This window comes from Plectropomus leopardus, chromosome 2, assembly GCF_008729295.1.
Source record: "Plectropomus leopardus isolate mb chromosome 2, YSFRI_Pleo_2.0, whole genome shotgun sequence".
Classification (NCBI taxonomy): Eukaryota; Metazoa; Chordata; class Actinopteri; order Perciformes; family Serranidae; genus Plectropomus; species Plectropomus leopardus.
In genome coordinates this window covers 16,499,636-16,527,433 of record NC_056464.1, presented here as the reverse complement: position 1 = coordinate 16,527,433, position 27,798 = coordinate 16,499,636, and the positions used below count along the sequence as shown (strand labels likewise).

The 27,798-nt window shown below is 41.1% G+C and overlaps 1 protein-coding gene across 1 annotated transcript in view; it reads right to left on the bottom strand.

Moving 5' to 3' along the window:
• The window catches only part of LOC121954209 (chemokine-like protein TAFA-1), a 28,640-nt gene extending 11,022 nt beyond the window's left edge, over positions 1-17,618 (bottom strand). Inside the window, exons 1-2 of the mRNA XM_042501553.1 lie at positions 17,501-17,618; positions 14,479-14,619 (exon numbers count right to left, since the gene is read on the bottom strand). Coding sequence (XP_042357487.1) covers positions 14,479-14,619; positions 17,501-17,618 — 259 coding nt within the window. The remainder of the gene's footprint in view (positions 1-14,478; positions 14,620-17,500) is intronic.
• Between the last annotated feature and the right edge of the window lie 10,180 nt (positions 17,619-27,798).

The following is a 27,798-nucleotide window of genomic DNA, read 5'->3' as shown; positions in this document are numbered from 1 at the left end:
CACGCATGTCTCTGGGCGTACAGTATATGTGTGTGCATGTGTGTGTGCTTGTGGAAAAAGTGAATCTTAAAGTAAGTTACAGGTGTTAGATGATAGCAAAAAAAACACCTTTCATTTCAGTTGTCCCTCAAGAGATCTTTTAAACATCACACAGGTGTGTTTTTCTAATTAACTTACAACCATCCATATGTTCAATAATCACATGAGGAAATGCATGATGTGTTTGTAATAAACTGCATTACTTGCAACAGAATCAAGCAAGCTAAAAAGCACTGTTGCAAAAATGCATTTTATAGTTTTCTTGTTTTTTTTCTTTTTGTAAACACCAGGTGTCTTGCAGTGGAAACCTCTTTTTGAATTAGATCATAGCACACAAATCCATATTATTTTTGAAAGTCATGAATCATTTATTAAAGATGGTGTTTGAAGAACTTTATTTGTCTTTCACATTCCTCCATATGAGCTTCCTGACAGCAAAGGTTCAAAGCTTTTTCAGATGCTGATTTTTTCTTTTGCAGCGTGTAGTATGTTTTCTTAAAATTTCCTTTTATCATGTTAACATAAAGAAGATTTGAAGGTCAAATGACTGAATGCAATGAGTTTAGCTGGCACCATTTCATTTTCCAAATCCATTTTTTGAACCATTTGGAAAAATATCTTTTCCCCTCCAGCCTGTGTTGCCAAGGTTACAGGCCAACCACCAATCAATTGTGAGTATGAGCAACATGCCGTCTCCAACTGATGAAAGGAGACGGTTAAAGTGCAGTCCCTCACAGCACAGAGCGTGCTGCAGCTCTGTGTGTTAACATAAAGAAGATTTGAAGGTCAAATGACTGAATGCAATGAGTTTAGCTGGCACCATTTCATTTTCCAAATCCATTTTTTGAACCATTTGGAAAAATATCTTTTCCCCTCCAGCCTGTGTTGCCAAGGTTACAGGCCAACCACCAATCAATTGTGAGTATGAGCAACATGCCGTCTCCAACTGATGAAAGGAGACGGTTAAAGTGCAGTCCCTCACAGCACAGAGCGTGCTGCAGCTCTGTGTGAACACGCACACACACACACACACACACACACACACACACACACACACACACACACACACACAGACTGGACACATAGCAACACCCCACTGCTGCTCAGTGAACTTGCAGCATTTCCTGACTTCCTCCTTCGTTTTTCCCTCCATGAGCCCTGAGGATACTTAACGCCAGAACGAGAGCATCCACTAACAGGCTGTGAACCCGCCCTTTGGCTCCCCCCATGGCTGTTTACCTTATCCGCTAATTACCACATGTTGGTCCATCATCCACTGCGCTCTCTCTCTCTTGCCTCCTCTCCCTTTGCCTTCAACCATGGGCTAAATATGCGTTTCACATCATTAATCATGTTTACATTCAGCTGTGGTTTAGGTGCAACGCCATCACTGTAGGTTGCCACTTAACAGGAAGTCCTAGCTAAGTGGCAAATTATGAGTCGGCTTGAGGAGATGTTTTTAATCATTTCCAGCAAGTGATGATGATGTGCTGCGACACAGATACTCTGTTTAGCCCCTTTTTTAGAGTGAGGAGGGGTTGGAGAAGTTGTTTTTCATCATGCCACCAACTGAAAAGGATTTATATTCAACAATGTGAATACAGAATCCACTTGAAATTTAAAAATGGTAAAGTAATACCTGAAAAGCAAAAATCAATTCCATAAATAAGAAGCAGGGAGAAAGCAGGAAGAGAGGGAGGGAGCAGAAACGATGCAGGAGACGCCTCACATGAGGTGCTGAGACATGAGAACAACTTTGCATGAAAGTTAAATGATATTTACTGTACTTCACAAAATTGATTTCGGTGCACTGGAATATGCGCATACAGTATGAAGCCTTGATAATTTATGCAAGGGGAGTCAGAAGTAGGAAATGGCTTCATTACATTACAATGCTCAGTTTTTCATAACATTTTTTATTGTGTCCATTATTTATTTCTATGATGGCCAATATTAAATCCTGGTAAAATGTTTTTTTTTTTAATTAGAAAAGAGTCACTCCACAACCTAGATTATTGATTTTTATCTCTGCCAGGCATCAACCTGGAGGGGATCATGTGTTATTTTATTTGTGTGCTCTTTTAACTGTCTGCTCGAGAAATTGTCTTGGCTAACAACAAAGCCTAACATCTGTTACAGGATATATTTTGGCTTTTGTCACGGGTCATAAATTGATATCCATAGAAAGGTTTGGTCTAATTTTGAAGCTGCAGCTTTATTACATACTCTATATGTTGTGATCAACAAATTGGGCATATTACAAGATGAATGAATACCCATTTCTTATCTTCGCTGCTTTCTTGACTATAAGGATGTTGCGAGGGGGGGCAGGTCCTCCAGGTGAATCTCTCCATGGTCTTACTGGGACCTGGTTTTGTTCTGTCTGCTGCACGGAGTCACACCACACCAGAGGTGCAGAATGGTTTGCCTGTCTGATTTTGTAGACTTTTTTTAGATTTTGTTGATTTTGTCATTTTTCCTTTGTATTTGTTAGGGCAGGGTAAAAAAATGATTCATTAGTGCATTGCAATATGTTTTTTGCCTATTCAATATCGATTCATAAAATCCTGAAATCGATTATTTCCGTTGTAATGACGCCCCACTCCTGTGGGGGCAGTGTGAATGCTGCCAGAGTGTGATTGACGTTGTTCAGAGGCCCTACTTGACTCCAAAATAACGACTGTTGTTTATTCATAAAAATGGCAACAGTGGCTCGAGATAACCGTGTGTAAAAATCAGCGCAGACAGCATTGAAAGCCGACGTTTGGATACACGAAGTTGATAGTAGTTACGACGTGTGAGGTTAATCATCATCACCACGTAATCATTTCAGCTGACACCACACAGATGTTTTGCAACCTGTTGCTGCCGCAAAAATTGTGGATCACAACCAAATGCAGGTTGACAATTTCTGCATAAATGTTTATTCCATTTGTTAAGTGCGGCTCAGGTAAAAATGTGGACTTTTCTGTAAATTTATTTTAGTTTTAATTTTTATTTAATAAAGAATAATGTAATGGTAAAATAAGTTTTGGTGTCAGTTTGTTCTAAATCAATACAGATAATGCACACTTTATTGAACACATATCAGAAGGTATTAATGAATTATGTAGGTATTTCTGACATCAACACACATAGCTGAATCGATATCTGAGCAATTGGGTCAATATCGAATCGAATTGAAATCGAATTGAATCATGACCCCAAAAAAATCAAAATTGGATTGAATTGTGAGGTTTTTGACAATAACCAGTTTCTAACGTAAGTAAGTGAGCAGGCAGTGAAATATTTTTCTTTTTTTTTGTATGCTTTAATTGTGTTGATTGTTGTTCTGTAGCCTACAGATAACAAATGTGAAAAATGTTAAAGTCCAGTTGTGAATGACATGTATCTTAGCCTGGGCGGCTACCAGTCAGAGATCTGTACTTTACTGAGTGCACTTTCTCGTTCAGTCAGACAACAAACATTTAAAATGTTTATTACAGCAGTAGAAAATAGTTAATTTGGTGTTTAGACTCTGGCCTCATCACTCCCTGCAGATATTTTTACATGAGATATTAGGGAGTGATGATTAAATATCTTGCCCCGTAGCTGGATGCTGGTGTGGAGATGGGGCTGAAGGAGCAGGCAGCAAAGCTGATGCAGAGCAGCAGCGGCATGGACAAGGCAGAGGGAGAGTTAGGACATTTCTGCAGCTTAAGAAAACCACCAAACTGAGAGAGTGTGTTTTGTAGATGATATATGGTGAGTGAGGTATGATGCATGTATATGGAGTTGCCTGCCTGAACAAGCTTGCAGACTTTGCTGCTTTTACTGGTAACATGTTTCTGTGGTTTGTTTTGGTCATTAAAATATGTTAGTGAATTTTCCATGTTGTTAGCAGTGTTTTAATGTCTATGATTTTAGCTCAAGATATCAGCATGGTTGCTCTGCGGTCAGTGCTAATAACTGTGTTATTGAATTAAATCATGGTGATATGCAATTTTTTTTAAGAAGAATTTATACTTGATAATTTTTTGGGAAAAAAAAATCAAATAGCAAATTATGTTTCTTAGCACTGTATTTTTTATATGCCTGCAATTATGTCTGGGGTGAACTTAAAAATCTCAGCATGCATCACCGCATGATAGTGTAACATCAGTGAAGTTTCCTGATTCCCAAATTTTAAAAGTTGTAAACACTGTATTTATAAGGCTGTGCTTAAGTACCTGTCACGACTCTTTGGTTTAAAGATAAACTATCCAACTACAGAGAGCGCTGCCTCCTTATTGTCTGCATATCATGCCCACAAGATTAAAGACAGATTACCAGAGATTATACAAATTGCAAATTATCAGTTATAAAATACTTTGCTGTCCAGAAATTATAAATTAGAGCAAGGCTGCAGGGTTGTGTTTAAAAAAAAAAACAACCCAAAAACTTCACGTTATTCCACTGCACAGACCAGATGATGTTGCTAATGCACCATCTTTAAAACATGCAGTTTTGCACAGCCCTAATTAATACCTTGACAGCTTCCCATCTTGTAGTAAAAGGAGAGTTAAACTTTATTGAGCTGTGGCTATGAAATACATCTTATAAATATTCATGTTGGAATTTAATCTTTGCCTTAAATATCTATTTCAGTCAGACAGTGTGGAATACAGCAGGTCCATTTCACAAGACTTAACAAAATGCTGTTAATGACATGTCTGGTTTGATGGCCAGGAGGTATAAAAAAAAAAGTACAGAGGAGCCTAATGTGAACACACATGCTTCATGTCCGTGGCTGAGGCCAGGACATCTGGCTCTGACCTTGACCATTGGAGACGAGCCATCTCTGGGCCGAAATCCATGCATCACTCTCTGGTGACCACTGACCTCCAACAGTCATTTTACTTTAACTACTCCCGGTGCAACTGTCAGCATAGAGGGTATAACCTTTGTTCCAACATCAGCAAACTTTACTCCTCCTCTGTGTCTGCTGCGGAGTACAGGAGGAGGAGGAGGGGATGGGTAGGGGGGTGACAATTGACTACCGCTCCAACTACCCCTTTTGGGCCGATTTTTAATTTTCAGATCCATCTGTTTACAAGCTGAAAGCCTTTCAATGTGATTTAAAGCACCAACACCAATTAACACGATCCTCACATGCTACCATAAAGTAGCTGCTGTATTCTGTCAAAGATGACAGATGGGCTCAGAATAATCAGCAAACAAGGACTGCAGGAACGTTTGATTCAAGATGTTAGCCATGTAGCGGGCTGGAGTATTTAGCTTTGATGGACAAACAACCGAGAGTGGGACTTGAATTGATTGAAAAACATGAAGCGATGGACCTTTTACAAGTGCATCTGTCAGATCACTGGTGAGCGCACACTGTGATGGATTGAACCCGCTGACACGTCCCTGCCAGGTAGCAGAATGTTTGAACACCTTGACGGATGAGGAAGTGAATTGATTTCTGTCTGTGTCAAAATGCGAAAACGTGTCTGTGGGCTCAATGAATAGTTAATGTTTTTTAACTTGGAGCGGCCCGCACAGCGCTCTGCGGACGTAAATTAATCATAGCAAAAACGATGGCTTTCCAATGGTGTCAGCCGTAGTGTCTTTTTTTTGGTGAGTCGCTTAAATTGGTTGCCTTCAGCCAAAATCTGGAGCAGGAAGCAATTAGGCTTTAAATTCTCGTGCCGTTTCGTTGGGTTAAATTTACAGATTGGGGCACAGGATCGATGCTTCCCACAAGATCACTGTAAACAACCAACTTCACTTTTTTCTTTACCTTTCCTTCATACTGAGGTCACTTCCCTTTACCTGTTTATGTCAGTGCTTTGTGAGTGCCCTGATTACCCAGTTGTTAATCAATCAATCAATCAATCAATCATGCAAGTAAGAAAAAGGAGTTTCAGTGAACTGGTTGATTAATTCCACAAACTTGACGATTGATTTTTATCTCCATCAGGCTTAAACCTGGCAGGGATCACATGTTTGGTTGTCTGTGCGTGTGTGTGTGTTGTGTGTGGTGTGTGTGTGTGTGTGTGCGTGTGTGTGTGTGTGTGTGTGTGTTTGTCTTTCTGTCACCAATTTATCTCACAAACTACAGGGCTAGTCAGCCTAATATATTTTCTGCACTTTTATGACTGTATGCTCAAGGCCATCTCACGGTTTGCTGTGATTTATAAATGTTAAAAAACCTGTTTCATTGACTGTTTTATGCCGTGATTGACTCGTGATTTATCACTCCTCCTAACTTGCTGGTAGGTGGCATACGTTTTCCCAAAGTCTTCTTGGCTGAACACAACAAAAGCCTTGCCTTGTCTACTGCAGGCCACATTTTGGCCTTTGATATAGCTCAGACATGAAAACCATAGAAATGTTGTCATATTTTGAGCTGGAGTATCTGGAGTTAATTCCATACCCTATACGTTATGATCCACTAAAGTTAGGCATGATATCTTCACTACCATCTTGACTGTAATGGAGCCAATAGGAGCAATTCTACAGGGCACAGCTGTGTGTTAATGTTTTTTAACAAATGCTGCCTATGTAGTGCTCGGTGGACTTAAATTAATTGTAGCAAAAATGATGGCTTTCCAATGGTGTCAGCCGTAGTGTGTGTTCTTTGTGGAGTTACTTAAATCGGTCGCCAAGATCTGGAGCCGAAAGCAGTTAGGCTTTAAATTCTCGTGCCACTTTGTTGGGTTAAATTTACAGATTGGGGCGGAGGATCGATGCCTCCCACAAGCTCACGGTAAACAACCAGCTTCACTTCTTTCTCTGTCTCTTATTCAGGTCACTTTCGAACAAAGGGTTCTTTGTCTCTTTCCTCTCTTTATTTGTTTGCATCAGTGCTCTACATGTGCCCTGATTACCCATTATTAACCAAACATTCAGCCAATCAATCACTCATTCATTCACATAATCATGCAAGTAAGCAAAAAGAGGCACAGTGGATTGCTTAATTAAAAAAACACAAAAAACCCAGACATTTCCATCCTAATGAGACAGAGGTATGAGTGCAGCATGGTGCAACAGCGGTAAAGTATTGAAAGGGTCACGGGAGCATGAAGCAAATGAAGCAAGTGTGTAATTACAGCAGGACTGAGACGTGGACCCCTGAACCTGAGGTCAGCTTCAGAGCGTCATTATTCTGCGTTAATCTTTGCCCCACTCGGAAAAAGTGAGAGCCGAGGTTTGATTAGCTATTCAGAAAACATCTTTTGGCTTTCTAATCACACGGCTTTTCTGAATTTCTGAATTTGTAATGGACACCCAAGAACTTGCAGACTTGGAGGAAAATAAAGTTTTCATTGTAATAATTTTTGGCATATTTTTCATTGTATTTTTATTTATTTATTTTTTAAATTTCAAATGAATTCTCAGAAATGCCATAGTTTTCTACTTTGCATGGCCTCAGATTCATTCAGACAAAACTGGAATTTTACAGTTACATATAAAAAATACTGTCAGTCATGAAACAAACACGGCATACGAAGTATTTTAGGGTCAAAATAACTGCGACTTCAATATGTTGTATAGTGGTATTTGCTAGTAATGTATTAAGAATGGTACAGTATAAAATATAATATAGCAGATGTTATGAGTCCTTTTTGAGTGTGTGCATGTGTGTGTGCATTTTGAGCAACAGTGAGTGAGGCTAACTTCGTGCCTGTGCTCTTGGTTGGTGTGTGTGTGTTTTTGAGTAGGTGTGTGCCTATTAATGTTTGAACAATGACTCCTTTTGTTGTGTGGTTATTTCCTTTCCTTTATGTGGGTACAAAAGCGATTTATGAAAATGTATCTCCTACACAGCTGACATCTGTTTCTTTACTTCTCTCTCAGCACAACCACAGACTTTGTTACTCCAGTAGTGAGAGCAGGAAGGAAATATGTTGCTTAAAAAAATAGAGATGGGGAGAAGGAGAGGAAAACTAAACTAAGGAGACCTTTTGACTCCAGCTGAGGGTTGGATCCTCTTCTGGCAGGTTAAAGGTTGAGAGTCTAATCACATCGTCGATGCTGTGAGAGCTCGGTGGGATGTGACAAAATGGAGGAGAAAACCTGTTTCAAAATCATTATTTTCAACTTCTCCAAAGACAAAAAACATATTTTTTGACCCAGGAGGATTTCACTGTTTGCTAGTCTCTCCTTATGTCTGCCTGTGAGTGTTTGTCAGTAAGAGAAAGGAGTTATTGTTTTCTATTGTATGGTATAATGTGCTCCTTCTGTCCATCCCCTCAGGCAGTATCTGCAGCAGGTCTGTGTCTTGCCAACCGCATACAGTAGCAGGGGGGCTGTAGAACAATGAGAGGCGAACTGTTGGGGGGCAGGGATTTTAATATAGGAGGATGAGATGTTTTCATGGCTGTTTTTGAGTGTCTGTAGTTTGGACTTTGCTATCCATGCAGTCAAGTGCAGCAATGAATAATGTTTTACATGTGAAGATAGTGAAAACCACACGTGCCTTGGGATGTTTTGCATGTTCAACATCTAAAAACCACACCTACCTCTGTATGCATCACATGCAAAATGTCAAAAACCGCATTTGCCTCTGAATGCATCACATGTGAAACATCAGAAAACATTGTGCCTCCGAATGCACCATGTGAGACGTAGGGAAACCACACCAAGGTCTGAATGCATCACATGTTGAATGTCGGAAAAAAACACACGTGCCTCTGAATGCATCACATTTGAAACGTCCAAAAACCACAAATGCATAAGTATGTTTCACATGTGAAATGTCAGAAAGCCACGAGTGCCTCCGAATGTTCAGCCCGTTTTCATTCCAGGGAATCAAATACTGCTGCTTTGCCACGGCCCTCAGTGTGTGATATTTAGCAGCTTTTAGATGCACTGAGTGTTTAACCTACACCAATTCAGACCCAACACATTTTGCAAAAGAGCAAGAAAAGCCATGTAGATTGGAAGGGAGAGGTGCTGGATGGGTCAAACAAAACCAGACTTTAATCCAGGAGACCACAGTCCATGTCCTGTGGGAAACCAAAAGCCAATCTTGTTTTCGGTAATGTTTTGCAATTTACACACAGTCGTGGCACACTTAACCTAACCATTTTAACCCCAACAAATAATCTTTTTTCTAAACCTAACCCAGACCGTTTGACCTTAACCACATTACAGCGTGTTTAAGCTGTGCATAACATTGATACACTAAAGGTATGAGATGGAGAGGGACGTGACAAAGCATCAGCGTCTGATGACCTGGGAACGAGTTGGAATGTTTCAGATGTGAAATGTCCAAAAAACACATGATTATTTCCTATCAGTTGTCACATGTGAAATTCACAAATGTTAAATTGTGTTTCTTTTTTTCGTAAGTTTTTCGGTAAGGAACCTTTGTGTGATAAACTACATAACATCTGATAACAATGGTGGCCGCCTTTGTGATGAAGCTGTTATCTTTTAAAGACTGCGTCAAACTGTGCATCTTATTCTGGCATGCTCATGATATTCTGATTGCATCTGTTGGACCAGTAATGTATGTGGAAAAACTGCAGCACTTCTTGTCCCTCCCCTCAAGTAGCGTCCATGTGTGTCTGCCCCCCTGGATGTATCTCAAATGTACCATGACAACCTGTCATGCTCGGCTATACGTGCCCGCAGCCAAACAGAAGGGTTCATTCCCCATCAGTGATCAGCAGCGAGCGGGCATCTGCGTGCATCCCTTGTTGAAAGAGTTTACTGCTACAGCAGCTACATGACAACACAAAGTGGTAGCATGTGTGCGTATTAGGGCATCTGCATGCACATGTTGAGTAAAATGAGTGCATATGTGTGTGTGTGTGTGTGTGTGTGTGTGTTTGTCCATCCTGTGGCTGAGGGCTTACATGTCTCATACACTGGGATAAAGGCAGTGGTGCAGTGATGAGCGCCTAATCTGAGTGCATGTGATCAGCCCGGCGAGGCTGGAGAGATATGAGCGTTTGACTTGTTAAAAGGGATGTTCTTCACTAAGAGCCTCGTTGGCCCTGACATAACTGGGACATAGTTCTCCTTGTCAAAGCTAATAATCAATTCCCACTACAGGGATAATCTGACAGCAGACCCCCACTGAGCATGACACCTCCCAACGCAAGCTGTCGTCACATCCCCATATTTTTAATAACAGCCCAAACAGTTACCAATAGCAACTGCAATAAGCCCACGAGGCCTGCATTCACAAGGTAGTAAACACTCGACAATGGGTCTGATCCTCGCTGTGCGCTTTGATGTTGAGTTTGATGCTAATGACCGAAAATGCAGCACATCAGTGAGACTGCCTGCTCCTGCAAATTTGGCCAAAGATAAAGGAGTGTTCGCTCCTCCAGGCTCTGTATGTGTGTCCAAACCAAATGACCTCTGAAGATATACTTTTGATTTGTTCTATCAAAGCACTGGCAATTCGTTATAATCTTTTATTTTTTTTTGTGGAAACATAACCAGTGTATGGTACAGGGACGGCAGGTGTCCCCCAGGGAGGTGGCGAGATGAGCCGGGCTGCGGCATCGTTCCTCATCTGGACGGAACATTAATAACGCCGGGACCTGGGGAGAAAGCTCCATCTGGGCCAGGCCGGTGCGCTGCGGAGGGGACAGACCACTGACTCCACAAGTCTATAATCCCTCACAGTGCAACGGCAGCCTGCAGGGCCCAGTTGACAAACACATGCAACTTTCTGCTACACCTTTCCTGGATAATCAAAACCCTTGAATGGAGTGCTTCCCGTCCTGTGTCAATTTATTTTCACACCTTCAAAAAAAGATCCTTTAATTAAATGCTGTGTTTGCAAAGCATGGCACTTTTGACTACAGATGAGCTCTTATGAATAATCACATAATTATTTTGCCTGCCCTTCAGCCCTTATCCCGTGGTGGTTTCAGTGTTAAATAAATAACATTCTGATTCACTTTCAAGCAGGTGGAAATTATCCAAAAGAGGAGGCTAAAGCCCAGACTAACGGAGTTAAAATGATTATTAAGGTCAGGTCCTCTTGACTCTTTCATTGTGGTGCAATAATGCTCACTACTGTAACTTGCTGCTCAGTGACTTGTCATTTCCATTTTTATCACCACTCCCTCTATAAGTGCTTGTTAATCAATACAGCAAAGCAGGGACTGTCTGTTGCAGTAGCCTGAAGCATAGAGGCATGAAGTGTTAACATCTCCTACATCTGCACCTCCATTCCTCTGTCCATGTCATTTAGTTTTTTTATTTATATGTCTTTTAGAAACTTCTACTGGCAATATTTACATTGTTTTCATCTCAAAGTCCCACTTACTTTAATACTTAAAGTTACTTTGGTTAGGTTTAGGAAAATAAACATGGTTGGACATCTTTAGGTTTAGGCTAATAAAGTTATGTAGGTTAGATTTAGAAAAAGACACGTGGCGACGACGTACCATGAAATGAGGCAAAGTTGACTTAGTTTCACACGGTTCTGAACACCGGTTTCTTGGGGGAAAGTTTGGTGTTTTATGACCCATCCACCACCCCAGCCCACCTCCTCATGGGGATAACTTTGGTCTTTACACCCCTTAGTGCATTGGTCACTTGATCACAGCCTTTCCAAATATGTGTTAAATGTTTGGCCTTGACGATACTGCACTGTATCTGCGCAATGTTTGTCACTGTAGAGGTGTTTTCACATTCCTCTACTAAAGGGGGCTGTGTGTCTGCACTTCACTAATATCAGAGATTCAAATGTACACCAGGCAAGCTAGATTAGGCATGCCACTGATATAAAAGCCAGCAACTGTGTAATACAGGAAACATATGGACGGAAGAACAGACTTCATCACAACACTGGCAAATAAATCTGAAATCCTCAGGACAAAGCAGACTTGTCACAGGTCTTCCAAAAACCCTATTGGATCAGATATCACTGTATGTTGTACAACCATTAATGATGTGTCAACCACTACAAGTTAGCCGTAAAAGCTAACAAACTACTAAACAATATTAACAGAATAAAGATGCAAACTAAACTTACCATTCTGATACGTCTCTTAGGTGCTGATTTTGGTAAACAACAGACTCCTCATCTGAATCTGACTGAAGCTCAAACATGTACGGCTTAATCTCTCCAATGTGTCCTCTAATGATAATGCTAGCCGTCTTGGTGCGCCATTCTTTTTTCATCCGTCGACTGAACCCAAGCGTACCTAATGCAAGCGACCCTGATGAGCAGGATGAGCTCCCATCCACACCTTTTCAGGTTTTAATGTAGGAAAACCATGTTAAACAATATATTAGTATTAGTATAATGAATTTTAAAACGTGTCTGAAAGGGGAATTTAAGAATGGAGGTGCAATTTTCTGTTGTGAGCAACAAAGTGCCTGAGATTAATTTTAAGGTTTTCAGATATTTCAATAAGTTTGTCATAAGATTTTGAAAAAGACACGATCTGAGTAAATGTTGAATAAAAGGAGTCCAAAGTCCCTCGTCCTCGGGTGCTGTGGAAGTGTGGACAGTGTCTGGTCGTCTGCCTGTCTGTGCAAGGACAACAAAGTCTGCATCTCAAGGTCAGAGCTCTGTAAATGTTTCATTCAGGAGATGTGTCCAACCACAGGGCAAACACAACATCCTTTTCTTGAACAGAATGTCTCAAGGACTACAAACTTAGCTGTTTGCCGAAAAAGTTTTAGAGGGTTTGAGGTAATTTTTCATCAAACAGAGAGAAAGTTTTTCGCGTGTCATCCTTGGCTCATGTCTAATTTATATTCTAGGATTTTCTTGAGTGTCAGCTGTGGCTAACCAACCCTGTGAAGCCCACTGAGCAGGCCTGTCTGGCCCTTCATGTAACATCCCTCATAATGAAGATATTTTGGTGTCACTTCTTGGCGAGAGGGCAGTCAGTGAGATGACTTTGATCTCTGCTGAAGGTGGGGGTGTAAAGATCGAGACTGAGGAGCAATAAATGAGCTCCGTGGAGTGATAGGGGCATTGCAGTTCTGTCTCAGTAGACTTGTGACTTCCTGTCGGCTTCTTTTTTTTTTTCCCATGGAGCTGCCTCTGCCTGATTGTTTTTCTCAGCTGAGGTAATTCAGGTGCACTAGCCTGGAGCTTCCCTGACTTGTGTTTATTAGTTATTCATTTCCATCAGCCTGAACTGCCTTAGGCGATGTGATCTGCAACGTGCTCCCTGCTCAGGTGTTCAACAGCCCAACTGGATCATCCTTTATCTCCCATGATGCCAAGCAGCACAGCGCCACTGGGTTTCTAATGGTTAAATGTATGTTTATTATTAGAAAAATCACCGAGAGGCAGCAGAGAAAGTTATATTAAAATTAAGCTGCAGGTCTTTTTCTGAGTGTTTATTAAAGCAGGTGAAGAATAAGTATTTTTAAGTATACAGAAATCTCACCTTAGACTCATCCTCTGTCTCTATAGGCTCCATAGGGTACTGCACATATCACACTGATAACTGCAGTTTGACAGAATGAGTCAATGATAAATATCTTATGCAGTTGTTCAATATTGGATGTATTGTCAAGGTAATACAGTAATAAAGGTATGCTATGCAGGAATTGCCAGTTATGGTTTGAAAAACAAGCCAGACAAGCCAAACCTGCTAAGTTCTTTATCCTCTCTATTGGTGCTCGCCATACATTTATTTTTAGAATAATCCATCCATCCAAATGCATTAACCTCCAATATGGATACATAGTAAAACTTAACTGTTTTTTTCTTTGATGCCGTGTAAAAGCATTTCTTACAATATTCTCAGAACTATAGCCTAATTCATTGGAGTTAAATTATAAATGATTGAGATGGTCTTCTACTGCAATAGAATTTTGTAATTCCTTTATTTAGTTTGATGCGTATGTCCTATTGTCATTTTAAGTTATTAATTACATTTATTCGTTTGAAATGAATACCACTTTTTATATCAGAAATATATGAAGTTCCCCTTTATAGAAACTGAAGCATTGTAGAATTGCTAACAATTGGAAACTTAGCTTTATCGGCACAAAAGAATGTCAGTATTAAAGAATACTGCAAAACCCTGAATTACATAAATCTACAATTATTATTATGATTTTTTTTTTACATCCAATGCAAATCTCTTGAAAATACTGGCTATATCTGTGAATGACAGCTATGGTATGCTTTAAGAAAGGGTAATAATGTAGTTGTGGCAGATAATCAGGTTACCGTTACAGCTAATAAAAAGGTGAATTGCAGATCAGTGTCAGGAAACAAATTCCAGCTCCTTCCATTTTAATACCCATATACCACCTCAATACTGTTGCTTTCTGCCTCTCTACAGGGCACACTACTTCCTGTGTTGGCAGGAAATGTTGGCATGTTGGATGTAATTTGTACATAATTCCCAGGGATGCTTGGCAGGGTACAACAGGTATCAAATGTACAAGTACTTTTTCCCCTCATAAGAGCCTTCAGTTGTAAACAGTGTTGTAAACAGCAGCACAGTGTTTAAACACACAAGACTTTCTTACCATCCACACAGGAGGGTTTGTTGCGTGTCGTCCCGGCGACTTTCCCTGGTAAACAGGAGCACTTGACTGTCTGTGAACGCTCCTCGATGCGATTCTTGTTACAGCATCGGTGGGCGGCAATCACCTCACACGTACCTCCCTCTGCAGACAGACGGACACAGAGATACACGGTCAGCACATGGGAGAAAGATTAATGTGAGAGGAAACATATGATTGGAAATTAATTGAAGCAAAAAATGATTAGTGTTTATATCAACATCAAAGATTTGAATAAACCAACAATAATGTGAATGAAAGATGGGCTTAGGGAAACTAGACTACCTCTGCACGCCGCAGTACAATCATTGGGCACTTACACTGTAAGTATGTGTAACAAATTGGCCCTCGAGGCATCTCAATTATGTCATCTAATTGCCTCTCACTCAGTGCTGGCTGTCCTCACTCCATACCAATCAGCTTATGATGAAGATCACATCATGCACTTGCTGTGTAATAACTTGCCTGCATTTGCACCCTTGATATCTTTGGTATGATGTCAATATGTGTTTGTAGCACTTGTCTACAGTTCTCCAGGGAAATCCTGGCAGGCACGGGCTTCAGTTGCAGACCGAGATGGGTGACACCTTTGAGTCCCATGACTGAAACAATACAGTCCAAGGCTATACTACACAAAAGCATTAACTCCAAAGCATAGGTGACACCAGTCAGAGCAAATGCTGCACAATAGGTCCCAGTCTGACAAAGGAGGATGTCAAAAAAATTCTGTGAAAAGAGGAGGCATATGTGCCGACGGCGGTACTGGGTCAAAATAACAATAGGAAGGATTGCCCAGGGGAGGGAGAGGGGGTGATGGAGCGGAGGGACATCCTGAAATGAGTGAGCCAGGAAGAGAGGGAGAGCTAGAGGACAAGGTGTGTCTAGCTGCCAGGTACTGGCCATGCCAGTGAGTAATGAGGGAGCCACTGGAAGTGCCCCCTTCACACAATTATAAAGCGTGGGGCTAATGCAGCCAGCGGAGCTGCAGGAGAGAGGCCCTCCATCACCGCTCTCCCCTTTCCTTACGCCCCAGGAAAAACTCTTTATCTTCCCTTGACAGCCACCGCAACAGACACCATCGTCCAACAATTAAACTGGAGCTCATCCCTGGACAGAAGAGAGGAGAAGAGAGGAGAGGAGGAGGGCTGAACTTATCCTTTCCAATCCACAGAACAGATAGAGGATAGAGTGCAAAAAGAAGGGGAGACAACCAAATGCCACGTTCCATCTTGTTTGTGCCTTATTTCTCTCTGCTGTACCAAGTTTTAAAGAGGACATCCTTCTGTGCTGAGACGATGCGTTTGCTTCCACTGGCATGACAACAACCGGTGTGTGTTTCTCTGGTTGTGCAAATGTTTGAAATGGCTCGGGTCATGAATTACGGAACTGAGCTCCCAGCAGTCTGGACAAGTTTGGCAACAGTTTTCTTCTCCCATTCCCGTCAATGTCTGCTGTGGCCAGACCAAAGGCCGCCGAGTTCTGGATTAAAAAGGCAAACATTTGCAGTCCTGCTGGACCACACTGTCGTGCAGTATTAATGTCACTCTCTCAGCGCTTGTTGTTAGATATTTCTGGGCAGGAGGACGCAGAACACAGACTATGAAAGTGAGGAGAAATATCCCCTGAGTGTGCTAAAACCCCAAACCCCACAATGAATTGGCTTGTTGAATATTTTACCGACAGCTTCCTGACCTGAAGACTGGCTTTCAAGTCAAAGATCTCTGAATAAGTGAGGACTTTACGTTGCATCACAGAATACGTAATTTGGTCGAATCCCCTCAGCTGGCTTCAAAGCCTAAATTTGCTGGTTAACACTACAGATGTGTAACCAGCAACCATCTGCCAAGGGTCAATAAAAGGAAATGTAATTTGTCCTGATCTGTAACTTTAGGATTCTGACTGTAGTTTAAAAGGAAACACACTGCAAAAGAAAGGCCGGAGGATTCACCTCGACAGCAGTTTCTGCATGAGGTGAAAATTTGCCGCGACGGAATTTAGGAAAAAAAGGGGAACTAATCTTTTGAGGTTAGAATAATAACATATAACAAGGCCATGATAGTCTACAGTAGATCAAGCAAGTATAGACATATAGTCATTTAATTTTGCACACTGTCATAAAATCAGGCAGTGTGGTCACAGGAATAAAAAAAAAACCAAAAACCTTAAATCTACTATATATATATATATATATATATATATATAATATATATATATATATATATATATATATATATATATATATATATATATATACAAAGCTACAATTCCCAGATAATATGTGGCTTTGTGGGGTTTAAGCTTGTAAAAATATCACAAGTGATCTTTCAGTGAATTTCGATTGTGTTTGTTGATTTTTTTTTTTTTTTTTACAATTGGACGTTGACTTAATACAAGTAAGTTGGATAGAACTTATTTTGATTATCATGATCATTGTGATGATTATTTAATTATTGCAATCAGACACATGCACACACACACGCACACCAACACACGCACGCACACACATGCACACAAAAGCACATGCTTGTGAGTGTATCAGCCAGGGGGTGAGGTCCAGCCATCAGCCAGGTGGACATTAGGCATGATCACTATGAACCATCTGGAATGTGGAGGAGAGAGCAGTGTAAATGGCTCCACGATGACTCTACTGGGCCAGTCACGAGAGCCACTTAGACGACAAATGGCCACTTGGACGAGGCATAATTTCATTCAGGTAGCTGGGAGCTCAGGGTGGAGTAAATGACCATCCATTATCTCTGTCTGAGTATGTGTCTGAGTTTGTTTTTGTGTGTCTTTACGCATACTGTGTTTGTGACATTCCATTATATATACACTGTGTATATTCTCCTAAAATGCTCAGGTGCACAACAGTAACTGTGCATGCATTATGGTGAAATTTGGGATCACAACAACTTAAGACGCAGCTGCAGGTTGTGATGGATGTAGTGCTTAGAGCTTGTCAGGCGGCTAAAGGGGTTAAACCAACCTGCTAAGATGGAGTGGGTGGCTGTGCACTCTAGCCTTTGGTGAGGGGAGGTGAAGGGCATCGATGGGACCACTGACTGGTCATTTTTCTCTTGGCGGCCCACAGTGACAGCAGCCATTAAATGACTGGATGAGGTGATTATGTTTAAGGAAATCAATGCTTCATTGTTTTCAGCTTAGCCCAACGGCCAATTAAGAGCTGTTAATGAGGTAAGGCTGTTAAATGTGGAGATAGGGGAGAAGGAATGGGAGCTCGGGATAAAAAGCCATACTTCATATTCGAGTGTTTTATGCAGAGCACTCAAAGATTGAGATTTGTGACTGGGAACATTCACAGAAAGCAAAAATGCAAAGTTCCACATAATGTTTTACACTTGCATAAATGCACCAAATTGGCCCAAATGTAAGATGATATATTTAAAATAAAAAGTGGAGGTTATCTTCAAGGACTAGACAATTATGTGTTCATATCATCAGATATTCTTTTTGAACAGAGACAGCGCCGCTGTTACACCAACTCCTACAGAGTGTTGCATTACGAGTAGTTTGTAGCCTTGATCTTGCAAGCCCTAGGGTGTTCCAGTCCATTCATGGTTTGACTTTTAGAGTTAGTCAAGCCTAAAAATGTGATGTGAGCCCAGTTTAACCTAAAGAGTTTCTTGAAGCGTATATTTTGCTGCCACGGAGGAAATAAATTCATGACGAGGAAAATCGAGTCCAAAGCGTCTTCAGACGGCTTTACTGCAGAAAGCAGACCATGGACCAAATCATCTGTCAAACAGGAGAAAATTACAGCTGTCACAGCTGATGAGGAGCTCAGAAAGACTGCTGCAGAGAATAATTGTGACCACTTCCATGAGCCTGACAGAAGAGTGTGTGAGTGTGTAGACTGATAGGTGAGCTACACAAATGTGAGATTTTTACATTATGCTTTAAAGCTATAGTGTGTAATTTTTATTAAAAAAAACCCAAAAAACAAACTTTTGTTGTATTTGCTGAAACTGTCACTATATTCACACAGCACTAACTGAGACTGATAGTCTTTTAAAAAAATTCTCAACAACCAATCAGAGACGTTTCTAACATAGCTGTCAATCATGTCAATCACTGCACATGAACTCAGCACTCAGCAACTGATCAAATATGAATCAAGATTATGTCACTGTATTTTCTTTGTCTTGCCTCAAATGCTTTTAGAAAAAATATTTTAGTTTAGCTGAAAATGAGAAAATAGGTCCGGCGGGTGGGCGATGCTTGGTGCTGTGGTTGACCTTGTCCAATATGGCAGCCAGATCACAAACTGACTCATTTTACAGCTAAACTGTACACCAAAATTCTCCAAAAGAAGATGAGAGGCCCACCAGCCAGACCCATTTTCTCATTTAACAGCCTCTTTTACACGAAAACATTTTTCTGAAAACATTTGAAGTGAGAAATAGAAAATACAGTAACATAATCTTGATTCTTATTTGATCAATACTGCCTAGTTCAGCTGCGGCTTCTTCAGTTCTAACCATTTGAACTGAAGAAGGCACTTGGATGACAGGCGAGACGTCTTCAAGAAACTCAAGCAAATCCAGTTGCCTATGATGTAGCACCGAGAATTACCATGACATGGATGACTAAGAATCTTCACCAACATAGTACTTTATTTTTTTTTCTCAAAACATTTGAGGCAAGAAATGGGCAATGCAGTAACAAAATCTTGATTCATATTTGATCAGCGCTGTCGAGTTTGTCATTTTGACTGCAGTTCACATCAATGATTGACATGATTGACAGCTACGTTCTGATCGGTTGTTTTCTGTGCATCTTAGTAGATTCTGGTGATTGGCATTAGAGGTTGTAGGAAGAGGAGGTGGGGCATTTTCCCCCCAACTATCTGTCTTATGTATTTCTTTCAAAATATAGTGACAATCTCAGCAAATATTACATAAAAGTGACCAACAGTAGCTTTAATGATATTATTTTGTGTTTCACTTTAATTAAGAAAAGCTTTCAGGGATGAGAACTACTGTGAAAGTGTTTATCGTCAAGAACTATTATTCCAAAAAGTATTAATCCAAAAAGTAAAAAAAAAAAAAAAATCTTAATAATCAGGATCGTCTTATATTTTGGCCAATATGATAAACCTAAGATGCTAAAAATCCACACGGATCATTGAGAGAAGAACAAGAACCACAAACCAAACCATGATAGTCTGTATTATTTCTGCGCATAAACTCAAGGTCACAACAAACCCATGACAGTATATTCACCCAAAGACTCCACACTCACAGGAATGAAAGTGACAGTTTCGTTTTATCTTCTGAGTGACGAAGAACGTACTCTGCCGCCTTCTGATCTCACTGCATCTGGCAATTTCTGACACATAGATAAACGCAGGTGCTCGTGACAATGTCACCACAATAAATAAATAAACAAATAAATAAAAACCCAAACAAACAACATTTTCCCACCACATCATGGCTCCGTTTCAGCGTCAACAACTATAATCTATGCAAAGTGGCCAAGAGCAGTAATCACTGGCTCACCATCAGCAAGCATTTCTGCCACCTCCTCTCTCTCCACCTCTCTTTAGCTCTCTCTCTCACACACTGCTTCTCTCACTGCTACACTTATTAAGTAATGACATATGGCCGAGGGAAGGAACACAGCAGCCGGGAAAACTTAAGCCTCTCAAGGACTCGTCATAACAACTTAATCAGTGCACACTCAGGTGAAAATGAGCCGTGTCCGCCTGCGCGCTGGAGTGCCCGTTTTGTTTTGCCAGACTGGCAGCTGCTGCATCAACCACAGTCCATCTTTCCACTCGATTCCTCCTTTTCTGTGGGCTTGTTGTTGTCCCACAGTTTGTCTGTGTTAGCTGTCTTAGCACTTCTAATTGTCAATTTAAATCTGAGATGGCAACAGGAATTATGGTTTCCATTGTCGGTAAATAAATGTAGGCATGTGTAGAGCTAAGAAATGTAAATTCGACATTGTTCTTATTCCAGAAGCGTAGCCAGAGCTGCATTTCAAATCATCGGTGAAAATGATGCACATTTGAAAGACAAATTGAGACTCTTGCGGTAGTGAGTGAACAAAGTTACTTTGTACCGTGCACCAGAAAAGTCACTTCAAACTCCTGTAAAGTTTTGTTAAGCATCAGAATGTTTATTTGAGTTTTTCTGGTCAACTTTTCTCCCTGTGAAATCATGCATAATGGAAAATGACCCCTTTTTTAATCACTTGTGATGCACAGTTTTAAACAAAAAAAGAGCATGTTATTGAAAAGATGTCAGATATGTCCAAAATGAAAAAAAGCTCTATTCTGTTTGTTCCGATTAGTTTTATGTCGTTCAGATTTGAGGGAAGGGAGGAAAAAAAAAGCAGGGGAATATTAATGATCTGTTTCAAGAAGCAAAAGCATCAAAGTGGCTGTGGGGCAGCTGTCCCACTGCATATATGTTTAATGACGCTCATCAGAATTTAGCTTTTCATTACTTAAACATCAAGTTAGAACTTCATGAACACTCCCCCTGATTACTTAGGATAATGTTTAAACACGCTACAAAGCACCGTTGAGTGGATTCCAAATGGAGGCCTCAGAGGCAGTGCCAGGGAACAACTTTTCATGTCCTTCCTCTTGGCAACTGATACAGTTTATATATTTTATATTCAGAAATTACACAACCCTCATTTACTGCTCAAAATCCCCTACTTCTGTGGCAGCACCAGTTAATAAAATGAAGAGTATGCAAAGAGAAATCTCACTGAAAGCTTCACTGCTATATTTTCATGAAGGAGTATATCACATCTGCGGTGCTAATACTCTCTGAATCACACCTCGTGCAGTATGGAGACGTGTGAAGTAGCAAGAATGAGAGAGCGTCTGCATGCATAGTGCATGTATCTGTGTATGTGCCACATTAGAATGATGCTGTTTGGCATGTCACCAGCTGGAGGTGTTAACATGGACACTGACTATGCACTCCACGTAAGGAAGAGTCCTTTGTTGGTAAAAAAAACCCCAAAAAAACATGAAGAGACAGCGATCCTCTTATGGGTTGGACTTGGAGTGCTTGTTTTTGCCGCACTGAAGTTCTCCTGGCCTTTGAGAGTAAATCGTCCACAAAGTCTTGAGCCCCAGCCACTTGTTCTCACTCTGAAGCCCTTTCCCAGAGGGCTGACTTCCACCAATGAATAATAAAAGGTAAAGCCTCAAGGAGGAAGGTCCACCAGAGAAGCTTGCACAATTCACCACATATAAAGACGCAGAAGAAGTGGGAGGAAAGCAAGCTGCAGGATGTTTTGCTGTGCAGACTGTCTCAGAGAATAACAAACAAATTAGTCTCAGCTCTTGTTAACCATTGTTTATCCAATCTAAAACTCTTTTTTGACCCATGTGTCACTGATGCATCAGGAACTGAAGTGGATCCTCCATTTATCAAGTGCCCATAAGCACCCTGTTGCAGTGATCCGTATGGTTTTTCTGACCTCAGCCAGTGTGAAGGCTTCAGGCTGGTTTCTCACTGACCCCTCTGTGGCCTGGATTTCACTTTCCTCCTGAGGCAGCATCACCCACAGTAATGGGAGTAGACAAACAAGTGGACATAGCAGCTATAGTAGCGCCTGGAGCTACCGCAAACCTGAGGGAGGGAGGGGGAGAGTGGGGGAGAAAGACACTCCAGAGCTCAAGCTGACTGACAGGAACCACTGACCCAGCTATACTGGAGTCACACGAATCAATGTTGTTTTTCTCCCCCTCTGCTGGTATGGCTTACCTCTGAATCTAGCTATCGTCTTACAGAATACTAAATACTGCTTGACTACAGTGGCTCCAACTTACAGTTTGATGTCTGATGAATGATGAGGAAAATGGAAAATCCTAATATGTTTCTTGTTTTAAACAGATATTCTTCATGCATAGGGACATGCTCCAGTTTACTGAATAGGAAAAGTATAGTGCAGCAATTGCACCATTGGTGGTAATAGTCTTGACATCTTTAACAGGTAATTCCATTAGTATGAATAAGAGATGCGAGGTGCTGCTGGCCACGGCCCTGGTCGATTCTTAATCACCTGTATGGGTTTCCTCTCGTGGGCCTGTATGACTCCAATGCTCACATCTTTATGGTTATTAAAGTTAACGATTGCTGCGTGCCTCATTTACCAAGGCTCTATCAATACCAGTTCAGCACCATGAAATTACCCCAGTCCAGAGGGAGCAGCGTGACAAACCGGATTAAGAAGGGCTCTGTAATGCCCTGGCATATATAACTCGCCGTGTCATGGACTCAGCCCCGCTGCAAGAGGACCCACTGCCAAGCTCAAGCCCAGTGAAGGGAGGGGTACCAAGGGGCTGCTGACAACCATTATCGTTTAAATGTCAATTCAGGCTTTTATTACCCACATGGTTGTTCAGAAAAAGCAATGAAAAACTAATAGCTGGCAGGTTAAAAAAAAAAAAAAAGACATCTTTGGAGAAAACACATTAAAAGTTCTCAGAAGTTACCTCACAGATGAATGGAAAAAAGGAGGTGATTATGGTAAATATATGCAGGATGTAACCTACTTCTGTGGTCTTTCAGGTGTAAGGATAACTTTGTTGGATACTCTTTTATATGCATGACAGTTAGATTTGTATGGAGAAGAGCTTCATTGCATTTTAAATGTGGTATCAAAATAAAAACCTGCAGTAAAGAGGGGAGAGATGGCTCGTGTCCCTTCGCTTACATGCCGCTTATCTTATTTCCATGACAGGAGGGTGAAGCCAGAAATAGTGTAGTGCAGTGGCGGGAACACTCTTGTACAGAATTTACTACACGCTGTCACAGTCACATAAAAAGATGCATTAGATAAAGTCAGCAAACTTCCATTCATCACTTCTTGTTTCTTGCTTGCCCTCGCTTCTGGTGTGTGTTTGTGCGCTTTTGTGTCATTACAGAACAGCATACAGGTGTGGCCGCACCTCTCTGTGTTTTACTGCACCCCGCAGTACAGTTGGCGGTGCCTGACCTCCATCCAATGTCCATATGACACAGGTCACTGCGCACTCTAAATGAGAGTTGGCTGGCGAAATGAGAAACTAAATTGTCCATTCAAAATCGCAAAACTGACTTTTTGAACGGCACCATAGAGCAGCCTTCAAAAAAGTGACACTCCTTGGTGGGAAACAATTGGATGCTGTGAGCCCTGGAAAATGGCTTGAATAGAGACTATGAGTTTCAGTTCACCTCTTCTGAAGAGGAAAAAGAAAGGGAAAAGTTCTGGAAATGGCTAATAATAAAGTTATAAAACGCTATATAGCATTGTTGAGTACGGCACATCAGAGCTTCTTTCTGGCCGAAGTTCTATTTTGAATCTGACACAGAACGACACGGTGGAGGAGGTGTGATGCAGAGAACACGGCGGCTGTCTCAGCCAACAGTCATGCCACACTGGGGCTTCTGCTTGTGGGGTCTGGGACGATATGTCGCTCCAGGTTCAGGCGAGGACTGCCTGGATTACACACAATGCATTATCTAATATGCATAATGCATCAGCAGGCACTTAACATCAAATTATGGATGCATGCAAAAAATATCCACAGAAGTGTACATAGAGAAAGGGCACTTCACCGTGCAAATCATCTACTTTCTGTAAAGCCGAGCAATCAGGGACTTGCATGACTTTGCAAAGCTAGGATCCATGTGCAGTAGTTGTTAATCATCCCTCTCACTGGCATTTAGTTGGCTACAGCTCACCCTCTGTCTGTTAATGTTCTCTCTTATTAATACATCTACTCATTTCATTGTAAACTCTTGCAGGAACAATCATGCTAGCACTTGTGGTGTACAAACACAAAAGTCCAGGCATCAAATGTGACTAGAAAGTTGTGAAAAGCTTTGCCAAGAAGCTGGTTGAGGCCCATCTGAGCAAGAGCAGTCTGGTCTCAAGCATGTACAGTATGTGCTGTGTCGCTAACTACATATTTCAAATGTGTCAGATGCCAAAGTTCTGTGAGCAGAAAGCTTATAGCCCTTGTGGATTTTTTGCAATTCACTGTGTTTATTTTCTGTTTAGGTCCAGTGTCATGTGCTTGACATGTACATGACCGGCAGTTTTCCACTAAGCGCCTCATTAAAACGGATATTGGCTTTTAAATGATGCATTTGTGAGATGATAATTGTATGGCAGGGCATTGATCAGTTTCACAAAGACCGAATTTCCACATGATGATCAATCTGAGGAAGAGCAAAGGGAGAAAAATCGATGTGCTAAACACTTAGCTCCTGTTTGACAATGCAGAGTAACGATGTCAGATGTTGCATTAAGCGGCTGACCTTGCTCTCGTCAAGGACGAGAGTGTGTTGTGTACAAGATGGGAGCATGAAGCTGTCATGAAGAGCTACGACTCATCATGGATGAACACATTTTATTGAATTTGATCATGTAACAGCCATTTTTCATACCTGCTTTTTAAATAATCTGCCATAAACTTAAAAAAAATCAATTAATCTATGAATCATTGAACACATTCTTACTACAGACTAGTCAAATAGTGACTCTTGGTCATTGGCCCAACACGTCATACTATCACATCCCAGCACCCCTCTATGGACAGTTTTGGAAACTCAGTTAGGGTGCATCAAATTATGCTCGGGACTGCCCGGGAAAGCAGTTTTTTTGTATCTTATTTGAATAACTTGATTGATTTTGGTTCCACTTGGGAAACTAACAGCTGTCTTCCATGTGTAAGTCTGTCTTTGTTTGACTACTACAAGTGTGATTATCTTGACTGACAATTTTGGTAACTTTTCGAAACAAACAATCAACAAACAGTCTTATGTTTCCAGAAAAAGAGGTGTCACAATGAAGGGACACTTTCCATAGACTCCCAACACATGATGAAATGTAACTGCAGCCAGCGATTGTGTGGAAAATGATATGACAAGACAGTAGTCTTCACTGTTAATTCTCACCATCCTCACTGGTGTTTCTTTACTGCAGAAGCTAATTATCCTCCTCATAAAGCATTTCAGATACCTTTAGAGACGGCTTCTCAATCCTATCAGAGAGCAGAATGGAGACCATTGAAAATTCAGCACAGTACACAATGTGCAACAGATTAACTAGGGGCAAAATAGACATCGGACAATGATAATCTATTTTTGTGTCACAGAGCACTAAAATGGGTTTTCAACCCATTTCTCCACCTGTGGGAAAGAATCACAGCTATGACAAATGACTAAAGGCGAGACTAGAGACGGGTGGGGGAGGGTGAAGGGGGTTAGGTCGGTGGGGGTGAGACTGAAAGGAGAAGGGGAGTGTAGTTATTTGCAGACGGAAAAATCGGAACAATATGAGACCTGGAACACAATTTGGCATCAGATTACTCACAGCGATATCCATCAAAACACACAATTCAGTCACTCAATATCATTACTGTCGCCTTGATAAGCTTTTAAGCAGGAGATAACATCTTGATGTGGTAACCCAAGTGGGAGAAGAGTCTCGGGCTCATCTGTTTCTATTGTTGAGGCCATAACAATGAAAAATGAACCACGTACCAGCGCAGTGAGTGAGATGATTCATTACAAAAATGATTGACGAGTTTATTGTTAACAAGCCTCTGTCTCACATCCCCACAGAGATGAAGACAACAACAAACTTATGACGTCTCTTTGAACCAGTGCTTTTATATTGTCAAAGTGTTTATTAAGAACATTTTTATATGAATCGCGTGTTTCTCTGTGTGCTGAAATAATATTTCATTCAAACATTTCGAACCTTCCTGTGGCTTCTTATCAAATGTAACATTGGGAACACACTGAATTGACTCGCTGAATGCTGGAGCTCTGTGAAAAGAAAAAAAAGCCCCAACTTTTCACTCTTTTCTTTTCTGACTGAGAGTGATTACTTCATCTTCCATAGCAATCCTCTGCGGAGAGGAATCAATCATGAATTGAAATATGCCATCATTCAGTCACAGAAACTATCCCCCCCATCTACGAGATTAAATATCAGCCGTAATGAATGACACCAGCTCTTGTACCCATTAATTATAAAGATTAGAATCATGACTTTGTTTTGAACTCGTGCCCACGCTGATTCTCAAGGTCACTCTCTCACATAAGAGGACTTACTTGCAAAGAAACGCAGCAACAGAATGGATTAAATAGTTCTCTGTGAATTTTCCCGTACCCTCATAATTTGTGTAAGCAAAGTTATGCTTACAAAACAGCCAAAGTGATTGAATTCTTAGAGTCTTGCGTGAGCTTTGTTCACAAACAGCGCATGCACCTTGGGTGTTACATTGTCTGGTAACTGTGAAACCCTTAAGTAGAACTGAAATGAAAACCTGAATCTCGTCATCAGTCTTGCCTCTACATACCTGTAAATTTGATCTGTGCCACCAGGGTGGACTGTGAAATCATGTGGCTTCACATCAAAGTGTGACTGAACTCAGTGTGCATACTAATGCCAGAGCAATGCATGCACTGAGCTTTGTGATGGAGAGAGAGAGAGAGATAGAGAGAGAGAAAAGGAGGAGGAGGAGGGTGAGAGCAAGAAAGCAACCAGAGAAAATCTCCCTTCAAAGAAAAATAAATATATTGAAAAAACTGAATTGTGTTGACATTTAGTGAATATTTTATCGAGGGGAAAAATAAGGTTAAACACAATTTTCAGGTACATAAAGGTCCACCGTAACTACTTTTCCATGCCGCTATCTACCTTTTATGCATATATTCTACCCCCCATCCCTTAACACATCAACTTGGGAAGAGATATGGCTGGTATGGTGCCAAAAGCAGCAGTCACCGTGTGTATCCTCTTTATCCATCACATCCGCTGCATCATTTTCCTGGTCATTGCCTGTTTACTGGTGGTGCTCCATGTCGTGACTGTGGGATCAGAGCTATAGGAGATAAGTGATTGTCTCTAGGCAGACAGGAGAGCTGCCTTGACAAAGTGATGAAGAAAGCAGCCTGTGCATAACACTTCAGTAGATCCTCTCTCTATTTCTCTCTGTTAGCCATCCATCCATCCATCCATGCATCCATCCATGCAACCATCCATCCATCCATCCATCCATCCATCCATCCATCCATCCATTGCTCTCCAAGGTAGGTCAAAAGAAAGATCCCACTTGGCAGCTCATTCCTCACTCTGATGAAGCCGCTTGTTAGAGACTCATCAACTCCTCTCTGTGTCTCTCACACTCACACACATGCACACACACACTCACTGCGATGCTATCTTTCACTCTAATACTTGTCGTAGAATGTCTCCATTTCACTTTTCTCGCCGCCTGCCTTCCCTTCTCAAGTCTCA